At 51.8% G+C, this 11,284-nt stretch overlaps 1 protein-coding gene across 1 annotated transcript in view; it reads right to left on the bottom strand.

The window, feature by feature from the left end:
• Positions 1-961: 961 nt before the first annotated feature.
• LOC309704242 (GTPase IMAP family member 7-like) overlaps positions 962-11,284 on the bottom strand; it is a gene marked incomplete at its 3' end in the record, with an annotated part of 29,027 nt that continues 18,704 nt past the window's right edge. Inside the window, exon 2 of the mRNA XM_082529290.1 lies at positions 962-1,704. Coding sequence (XP_082385416.1) covers positions 962-1,704 — 743 coding nt within the window. The remainder of the gene's footprint in view (positions 1,705-11,284) is intronic.

Here is an 11,284-nt window from a genome sequence, read left to right as displayed (position 1 = left end):
GTGTACGGGGTTTTCATTTGACATTTGGTGTATAAAGGAATCAAACCCAGCTCAGTGTACGATTGAGTTTTCAACACAAACAGTGTAAAACACCACACGATAACAGTATGTTTCCACCTTTATTGTACTGCACAGATACCACATTAGCCACACAACAAGGACAGAAACAGACTCCTAATATCGGTCGACATCTTGTATATCCATTTGGTGAAGAACACCGACTCTCAGCACACTGTCTTCATAAACAGTTCTGTCAAAACAATCTTGCGTGTGATGGCAAACTATCTAATGTAGCTGGCCCACCTAACTGAACATGGCCACAGAACAATTAAACTGAGAATACCCAATCACCCCACCGATCCCCATTAGAATAGAATAGAATAGAATAGAATAGAATAGAATTCAACTTTATTGTCATTGCACATGCACAGGTACAGGGCAACGAAATGCATTTTGCATCCATCCAGAAGTGCTTTAGTGATATAGGTATATTACAATATATATTAGCAATAGTATAGATATGTAAGTATATTACAGAAATGGGTCTATTATGGTATGTTATAATGTACACGGTATGAAGTATGTTGTGAATATTCTATAACTAAGTATGTACAGGCTGTAGTGAGTACAAGCTATGAACAGGATATAAATATGAAAAACTATACAGAATATGAAATAAATAACTTTACAGAAATCTGAGATATACAGCTATACAGAAATGGGAACTATGCAAGTTGTAAACAGTTGTAGGATTAAAGATTATTGAATGTACAGAATGATTATTTACACAGAGCTATACAGTAGTGCAGTTAAGATAAGTGAGGGTGTAGATAGTTTCTACAGAGGCTGAATAAAGTGCTAGTGGTTGTGAGTGGTGGTTCAGTCCATGTTATTATTGTGTGTTTGAGGGTACAGTTGTCCATTGTGTGTGTGTATGTTCAGTCCATGAGTTTAACGTGGGTCAGATGTCAGGAGGCACGTAAGAGGACAAGCATGCTCCTGCTCCAAATAGTCCCAGAGACGTAAGACCGAAGAATCTACACCATTCCCTTGTCTTAATAATCTCCCTGTCTCTTTCGAGTTTCTTCTGCGCTGCCTTGTACATATCGTTGCTGTAGTGCTCACCTCCGTTGAATTCTACCATGTCCTCTATTTTACTCAACAGAGTATCCACTTGGGTTTGGTTTACTCTCTGAGTGTTGCTCAGCGTGTGGTACCTTCCGCCACACTGGTTTATCACTCTTTGTAGCTCTTTGCTTTCCTTCACGTAGTCTCTCACCGATTTACCCTTTAGCGAGTCACCGTGTGTAAACAAGACCAAGGTGTACGTGAAAGCGTCTTCTCCGAAATTGTCTCGAATCCACTTTATGCTGCTCCGCTCCTCTTGTGTGAACCTAGACTTTAGACTGATTACCAAAAGGAATCCATGCGGTCCGGGTACCGACTGTTCGACACACTCCTCGATCTTGCTTTTCACATCGTATTGGGTTTTGGTTGTGTCAAACAACCCCGGAGTGTCGATCACAGCGACTTTGGCGCCGTCTCTGTCCACCTCCTTCTTCGCACAGCCAATGGTGACGGACTCGGGTGACATGTCCTCCTCGAAAGCGTTGCTATCGCCGAGTATAGTGTTACCAGACGCGCTCTTGCCAGACCCGGTCTTGCCCACGAGAATCAATCTGACGTGCGGACGGGGTGGAGAACCTGCGGGTGACATTCGCATTCTCGTAAAGACTCCTATGGACAGCAATGCATTCATTGTTTGGTGTGTTGTTGTGCGATAACAAGGCCATTTTTACACCCACCTTTGTCATTCTTATGCTGACACAGAGCGACGTGTCTGCTTAGTGTGAGTGACAAAACAACTATGAAGGAGATAACTGTTGCCATGTTTCATGCTCGCCGTGAGAGACGCAGTAAGCCGCGCATAAACTAGGAGTAGCTGGAAGGGGTACTTTGATAATACGTGCTTTTTCGTGAGAACGCCTGAGAACGCATGTACCCTTGCGCTCGATGATGAGCGAGATGACATGGGATAGAACGTTCAAACTGTACAAGCCTTTGCTCTACAATGGCAGCACGTACTGCCATTACATGGATCGTGAACATCAACTGTGTACAATGCAAGCAATAAAATAAACGACACTCTGTGTGTGTGTGTGTGTGTGTGTGTGTGTGTGTGTGTGTGTGTGTGTATTCATCCTTCATTTATTGTTATTTCACGTTCAAAACACCTATACACAACAATACCATAACGGGTTCAATTAACACGGTGTGTTCTGTTGAAACCTTGACACATTTCAAACGCTATCCGTCATTCCACCGTAACCTCTCGTGGCGGACACAGAGTCTTGTTTCTTTGGTGCATTACACGTCCAATAGCAACTGTGACGAGAACAACGATCACACCCAAGCTCAATCCAATTATTAGTCTAACATATCTGGTCTGCTTGCCGCCTGTGTGATCTCTAGGGACAACTATCAGCTTGAAAATGCCAATAGTTTCCACGGCTCGCTTTGTACGAGATCTTCGTGTGGTCAGAACAGAACAGCTGTACGTTCCCGCATCACCAAATGTCACATTCTGAAGAATCAAAGACAGGTCTCCCTCGTTCATTCCTCTGTCTTGTAAATCCACTCGCTCCTTGAAGGATGGGTGTTGGCCGTCTGGTACAAAACAGTCGTCACGATACAGAAGCACATATTCAGCACGCATCAGATCAGTTCTCGTCCACTCTACGCCCACAATGATGGTCCTCGTGTATGAACATCGACACGGTAGAATCACAACCCCTTGTCCGCTCTCTGCCGTGACAACAGTGGGATCGTCCGTGGCGTTGATCAGTTGACAGCACACAACGACAATCACAAAGGGTAGCATTCCGATGGTGCGTACGTTCTCCCGTGTCGCCGCCGGATTCAAATGTGTTGTTTATGTTTCCTGTGGGGTATAGACACTGTCACACACATCGCACTACATGCATACCGTCGTTACAATGCCAGGTACTCATCGACTCACCGTACGCCATCCCAGGGTGGCGTTCCCCGACTCTAAGATCGACAAACTCTCTAGACTCTACAGCCCCAGGCTAGACAAAAATTATGAAAAGGCACATGCTCTCGAACTCAATGACGACCAAGATGACCGCGGACGAGAAGCCTAAACTGTACACGTTACTGCCGTATATAAAGCTTTTGGAGGTGGAAGACCTGGGTGCGCTGAGCACGGACGGGTTTCAGCTGTGTCAGTTTTGGTCGAGATATTACACGAACAGGGATTACGTGTGCTGGCCGTGGTACGTGCAAGTGGATCGCAGCGCTGACTTACGGTGGACGTTGACCCTTTTGATGGAAGACGACACGATGGATGTAGAGCGCTTCACTGAGCAGTTGTGGAAAGCTTACAAAGAATACTTCACGCTCAGCTGGATACCAGGAGAGGCAGATCGACACACCGACTGCCGGTTTGAAGACAACCGCTGGAAACTCGTAAGCGCAGCGATCGACAAAGACCTACGGGAGTTGGTGGGTGACCGCTTTAGTGTGGTGCCTCGTTTAGGTGATGTTTTCCGTGAGACGGAATCGCAGCAAGCTACTTGCCTGCTGTGGTGAGTGAAGCGTGTCCACAATTGAGCTGTGCTGTGTGTAACATACAACAACGACAACACCGGCTATGGTGCTTATGAAAGCAATGATAAACCTACTAAGAATGTCCTTTGTGTAACATGCAGTGTACCTACACGACTTGTAAACATAAACATCGGACCACACTAATAAAAGAAACCACACAAACCACACTGTGTGTGTGTCACCTTGATTTTATTTGCTGTTGCCAACATTCACATTCACAATAACATCGGGAGCGACATATACATTTCACTGGTTACGGTGCGCAGTCTACGAGTCTGTAGCTCGAAACACTTTATAGCCTTTCCATTCGTCCGTCAGTCCGTATATGTGCATGTTATGTGACATGAGTATCAGGCCTACTGTGCTTTGTAGCAACTGGTATGTCTGGATCACTGAGCATCTTGCGTATTGTGCCGACCTGGCTACACTATCCAGCCGACCTGGCTACATTTTCCAGCCGACCTGGCTACACTTTCCAGCCGACCTGGCTACATTTTCCACACGACCTGGCTACATTTTCCAGCCGACCTGGCTACACTATCCAGCCGACCTGGCTACATTTTCCAGCCGACCTGGCTACACTTGCCAGCCGACCTGGCTACACTTGCCAGCCGACCTGGCTACATATTCCAGCCGACCTGGTTACACTTTCCAGCCGACCTGGCTACATTTTCCAGCCGACCTGGCTACACTTTCCAGCCGACCTGGCTACATTTTCCAGCCGACCTGGCTACACTATCCAGCCGACCTGGCTACATTTTCCAGCAGACCTGGCTACACTATCCAGCCGACCTGGCTACACTTGCCAGCCGACCTGGCTACACTTGCAGGCCGACCTGGCTACATTTTCCAGCCGACCTGGCTACACTATCCAGCCGACCTGACTACATTTTCCAGCCGACCTGGCTACAATTCCAGCCGACCTGGTTACACTTTCCAGCCGACCTGGCTACATTTTCCAGCCGACCTGGCTACACTATCCAGCCGACCTGGCTACATTTTCCAGCCGACCTGGCTACACTTGCCAGCCGACCTGGCTACACTTGCCAGCCGACCTGGCTACACTTGCCAGCCGACCTGGCTACATATTCCAGCCGACCTGGTTACACTTTCCAGCCGACCTGGCTACATTTTCCAGCCGACCTGGCTACACTTTCCAGCCGACCTGGCTACATTTTCCAGCCGACCTGGCTACACTATCCAGCCGACCTGGCTACATTTTCCAGCAGACCTGGCTACACTATCCAGCCGACCTGGCTACACTTGCCGGCCGACCTGGCTACACTTGCAGGCCGACCTGGTTACATTTTCCAGCCGACCTGGCTACACTATCCAGCCGACCTGACTACATTTTCCAGCCGACCTGGCTACAATTCCAGCCGACCTGGTTACACTTTCCAGCCGACCTGGCTACATTTTCCAGCCGACCTGGCTACACTTTCCAGCCGACCTGGCTACACTTTCCAGCCGGCCTGGCTACATTTTCCAGCCGACCTGGCTACATATTCCAGCCGACCTGGCTACACTATCCAGCCGACCTGGCTACACTATCCAGCCGACCTGGCTACACTTGCAGGCCGACCTGGCTACATTTTCCAGCCGACCTGGCTACACTATCCAGCCGACCTGGCTACATTTTCCAGCCGACCTGGCTACAATTCCAGCCGACCTGGTTACACTTTCCAGCCGACCTGGCTACATTTTCCAGCCGACCTGGCTACACTTTCCAGCCGACCTGGCTACACTTTCCAGCCGGCCTGGCTACATTTTCCAGCCGACCTGGCTACACTTTCCAGCCGACCTGGCTACATTTTCCAGCCGACCTGGCTACACTATCCAGCCGACCTGGCTACATTTGCCAGCCGACCTGGCTACATTTTCCAGCCGACCTGGCTACACTATCCAGCCGACCTGGCTACACTTGCCAGCCGACCTGGCTACACTTGCCAGCCGACCTGGCTACACTATCCAGCCGACCTGGTTACATTTTCCAGCCGACCTGGCTACACTTTCCAGCCGGTCTGGCTACATTTTCCAGACGACCTGGCTACACTTTCCAGCCGACCTGGCTACATTTTCCAGACGACCTGACTACATTTTCCAGCCGACCTGGCTACACTATCCAGCCGACCTGGCTACATTTTCCAGCCGACCTGGCTACACTATCCAGCCGACCTGGCTACACTTGCCAGCCGACCTGGCTACACTTGCCAGCCGACCTGGCTACATATTCCAGCCGACCTGGTTACACTTTCCAGCCGACCTGGCTACATTTTCCAGCCGACCTGGCTACACTTTCCAGCCGACCTGGCTACATTTTCCAGCCGACCTGGCTACACTATCCAGCCGACCTGGCTACATTTTCCAGCCGACCTGGCTACACTATCCAGCCGACCTGGCTACATTTTCCAGCCGACCTGGCTACAATTCCAGCCGACCTGGTTACACTTTCCAGCCGACCTGGCTACATTTTCCAGCCGACCTGGCTACACTTTCCAGCCGACCTGGCTACACTTTCCAGCCGGCCTGGCTACATTTTCCAGCCGACCTGGCTACATATTCCAGCCGACCTGGCTACATTTTCCAGCCGACCTGGCTACACTATCCAGCCGACCTGGCTACATTTGCCAGCCGACCTGGCTACATTTTCCAGCCGACCTGGCTACACTTGCCAGCCGACCTGGCTACACTTGCCAGCCGGTCTGGCTACATTTTCCAGACGACCTGGCTACACTTTCCAGCCGACCTGGCTACATTTTCCAGCCGACCTGGCTACACTATCCAGCCGACCTGGCTACATTTTCCAGCCGACCTGGCTACACTATCCAGCCGACCTGGCTACACGTGCCGGCCGACCTGGCTACACTTGCAGGCCGACCTGGCTACATTTTCCAGCCGACCTGGCTACACTATCCAGCCGACCTGGCTACATTTTCCAGCCGACCTGGCTACAATTCCAGCCGACCTGGCTACACTTTCCAGCCGACCTGGCTACACTTTCCAGCCGACCTGGCTACATTTTCCAGCCGACCTGGCTACACTATCCAGCCGACCTGGCTACATTTTCCAGCCGACCTGGCTACAATTCCAGCCGACCTGGCTACACTTTCCAGCCGACCTGGCTACATTTTCCAGCCGACCTGGCTACACTTTCCAGCCGACCTGGCTACACTTTCCAGCCGGCCTGGCTACACTTTCCAGCCGACCTGGTTACATTTTCCAGCCGACCTGGCTACACTATCCAGCCGGCCTGGCTACATTTGCCAGCCGACCTGGCTACACTTTCCAGCCGACCTGGTTACACTTTCAGGCCGGCCTGGCTACACTTTCCAGCCGACCTGGTTACACTTTCCAGCCGGCCTGGCTACATATTCCAGCCGACCTGGCTACATTTTCCAGCCGACCTGGCTACACTATCCAGCCGACCTGGCTACATTTGCCAGCCGACCTGGCTACATTATCCAGCCGACCTGGCTACACTATCCAGCCGACCTGGCTACATTTGCCAGCCGACCTGGCTACACTTGCCAGCCGACCTGGCTACACTTGCCAGCCGACCTGGCTACATTTTCCAGCCGACCTGGCTACACTATCCAGCCGACCTGGTTACATTTTCCAGCCGACCTGGCTACATTTTCCAGCCGACCTGGCTACACTTTCCAGCCGACCTGGCTACATTTGCCAGCCGACCTGGCTACACTATCCAGCCGACCTGGTTACACTTTCCAGCCGACCTGGCTACATTTGCCAGCCGACCTGGCTACACTATCCAGCCGACCTGGCTACACTTTCCAGCCGACCTGGCTACACTATCCAGCCGACCTGGCTACACTTTCCAGCCGACCTGGCTACATTTTCCAGCCGACCTGGCTACATTTTCCAGCCGACCTGGCTACACTATCCGGCCGACCTGGCTACATTATCCAGCCGACCTGGCTACACTTTCCGGCCGACCTGGCTACATTTTACAGCCGACCTGGCTACACTATCCGGCCGACCTGGCTACATTTGCCAGCCGACCTGGCTACACTATCCAGCCGACCTGGCTACACTTTCCAGCCGACCTTGCTACACTATCCAGCCGACCTGGCTACACTTGCCAGCCGACCTGGCTACACTATCCAGCCGACCTGGCTACACTTGCCAGCCAACCTGGCTACACTTGCCAGCCGACCTGGCTACACTTTCCAGCCGACCTGGCTACACTTGCCAGCCGACCTGGCTACATTTTTCAGCCGACCTGGCTACACTTTCCAGCCGACCTGGCTACACTTGCCAGCCGACCTGGCTACACTTGCCAGCCGACCTGGCTACACTATCCAGCCGACCTGGCTACACTTTCCAGCCGACCTGGCTACATTATCCAGCCGACCTGGCTACACTTGCCAGCCGACCTGGCTACACTATCCAGCCGACCTGGCTACACTTTCCAGCCGACCTGGTTACACTATCCAGCAGACCTGGCTACACTATCCAGCCGACCTGGCTACACTTTCCAGCCGACCTGGCTACACTATCCAGCCGACCTGGCTACACTATCCAGCCGACCTGGCTACACTTTGCAGCCGACCTGGCTACACTTGCCAGCCGACCTGGCTACATTTGCCAGCCGACCTGGCTACATTTTTCAGCCGACCTGGCTACACTTGCCAGCCGACCTGGATACACTTTCCAGCCGACCTGGCTACACTATCCAGCCGACCTGGCTACACTTGCCAGCCGACCTGGCTACATTTGCCAGCCGACCTGGCTACATTTTTCAGCCGACCTGGCTACACTTTCCAGCCGACCTGGATACACTTGCCAGCCGACCTGGCTACACTATCCAGCCGACCTGGCTACATTTGAGAGCCGACCTGGCTACACTATCCAGCCGACCTGGCTACACTTTCCAGCCGACCTGGCTACACTATCCAGCCGACCTGGCTACATTTGAGAGCCGACCTGGCTACACTATCCGGCCGACCTGGATACACTTTCCAGCCGACCTGGCTACACTATCCAGCCGACCTGGCTACACTATCCAGCCGACCTGGCTACACTTGCCAGCCGACCTGGCTACATTTGCCAGCCGACCTGGCTACATTTTTCAGCCGACCTGGCTACACTTTCCAGCCGACCTGGCTACACTTTCCAGCCGACCTGGATACACTTGCCAGCCGACCTGGCTACACTATCCAGCCGACCTGGCTACACTTGCTAGCCGACCTGGCTACATTTGCCAGCCGACCTGGCTACATTTGCCAGCCGACCTGGCTACATTTTTCAGCCGACCTGGCTACACTTTCCAGCCGACCTGGCTACACTTTCCAGCCGACCTGGATACACTTGCCAGCCGACCTGGCTACACTATCCAGCCGACCTGGCTACATTTGAGAGCCGACCTGGCTACACTTTCCAGCCGACCTGGCTACACTTGCTAGCCGACCTGGCTACATTTGCCAGCCGACCTGGCTACATTTTTCAGCCGACCTGGCTACACTTTCCAGCCGACCTGGATACACTTGCCAGCCGACCTGGCTACACTATCCAGCCGACCTGGCTACATTTGAGAGCCGACCTGGCTACACTATCCAGCCGACCTGGCTACACTATCCAGCCGACCTGGCTACACTTTCCAGCCGACCTGGCTACACTTTCCAGCCGACCTGGCTACATTTGCCAGCCGACCTGGCTACATTTTTCAGCCGACCTGGCTACACTTTCCAGCCGACCTGGCTACACTATCCAGCCGACCTGGCTACATTTGAGAGCCGACCTGGCTACACCATCCAGCCGACCTGGATACACTTTCCAGCCGACCTGGCTACACTATCCAGCCGACCTGGCTACACTATCCAGCCGACCTGGCTACACTTGCCAGCCGACCTGGCTACACTTTCCGGCCGACCTGGCTACATTTTCCGGCCGACCTGGCTACATTTTCCAGCCGACCTGGCTACACTATCCGGCCGACCTGGCTACATTTGCCAGCCGACCTGGCTACACTATCCAGCCGACCTGGCTACACTTTCCAGCCGACCTGGCTACACTATCCAGCCGACCTGGCTACACTTTCCAGCCGACCTGGCTACACTTGCCAGCCGACCTGGCTACATTTTCCAGCCGACCTGGCTACACTATCCGGCCGACCTGGCTACATTATCCAGCCGACCTGGCTACACTTTCCGGCCGACCTGGCTATATTTTACAGCCGACCTGGCTACACTATCCGGCCGACCTGGCTACATTTGCCAGCCGACCTGGCTACACTATCCAGCCGACCTGGCTACACTTTCCAGCCGACCTTGCTACACTATCCAGCCGACCTGGCTACACTTGCCAGCCGACCTGGCTACACTATCCAGCCGACCTGGCTACACTTGCCAGCCAACCTGGCTACACTTGCCAGCCGACCTGGCTACACTTTCCAGCCGACCTGGCTACACTTGCCAGCCGACCTGGCTACATTTTTCAGCCGACCTGGCTACACTTTCCAGCCGACCTGGCTACACTTGCCAGCCGACCTGGCTACACTTGCCAGCCGACCTGGCTACACTATCCAGCCGACCTGGCTACACTTTCCAGCCGACCTGGCTACATTATCCAGCCGACCTGGCTACATTTGCCAGCCGACCTGGCTACATTTTTCAGCCGACCTGGCTACACTTTCCAGCCGACCTGGCTACACTTGCCAGCCGACCTCCGAAGTGGCCCGAGCGAGCCCCAGGCTCCAGGCCCCGATAAGCGGCCGCCAAGGAGTGAGCCGGTGTGTACCTGGACGCCCATCCCCGGACACAAAGAACCACCAACGCACCACTAACACAAGCTGTTGGGGAATTATATAATATTTTTAACCAGTTTATGAAAGAGGATCCAAAACCAAATTTGTGTAAAGTTGCAAATAGAAATTTCCAGTTAACTCTGTCAAATGCTTTTTCTGCATCTAAAGAGAATATTGTAGTTTCTAGGTTTTTACTGTATGAGTAGTCTATCAAATTAAGTTGATGAGTGCCTACCTTTTATGAAACCAGTTTGGTCAGGATGAATTAAGAGGGGGGTTATTTTCTCCAGTCTCTTTGAGAGAGCTTTGCAGATTATTTTAAGGTCTACGTTTATAAGGGATATTGGACGATAGCTTGAGGGATATACAGGGTCTTTGCCTGGTTTTAGCAGGAGATTAATGTTTGCAGAATTCATATTTGATGGAAGTCTGCCCTTTTCTTTAATTTCCAACAACGTTCTGTAGAAAACTGGTGCTAGAATCGACCAGAATTCTTTGTAGAATTCTGCAGGAAAGCCGTCTGGACCTGGAGCCTTATTATTGTGCATACTTATCAGGGCTTCCTGGAGTTCACCTGGTGTCAGTGGTGAATCCAGTGCCATTGCTTGAGTGTCCAATAATTTTGGAAGAGTTATGTTGTCCAAAAACTGATCAATTTCTTTTTTAGATGGGTTTATTTGTGGTGAATACAACGTTTTATAGAAATCCCTGAAAATGTTGTTTATTTGTATCGGTTCATATAATGTGTTCCCAGATGAATCTTGAACAGCACATATAGTTGTTTTTTCTTTATTTATTTTTAGCTGGTTTGCTAGAAATTGACCGGATTTATTACCATGTTCGTAATTTTGTAGGCGTAGTCTTTGTACTAAGAATTTTGTTTTTTTATCA

Source organism: Aulonocara stuartgranti, assembly GCF_965226115.1.
Source record: "Aulonocara stuartgranti genome assembly, chromosome: 4".
Taxonomy (NCBI): Eukaryota; Metazoa; Chordata; class Actinopteri; order Cichliformes; family Cichlidae; genus Aulonocara; species Aulonocara stuartgranti.
Note: the sequence above shows the minus strand (reverse complement) of the source record. Positions and strands in the feature narration are given on the sequence as shown.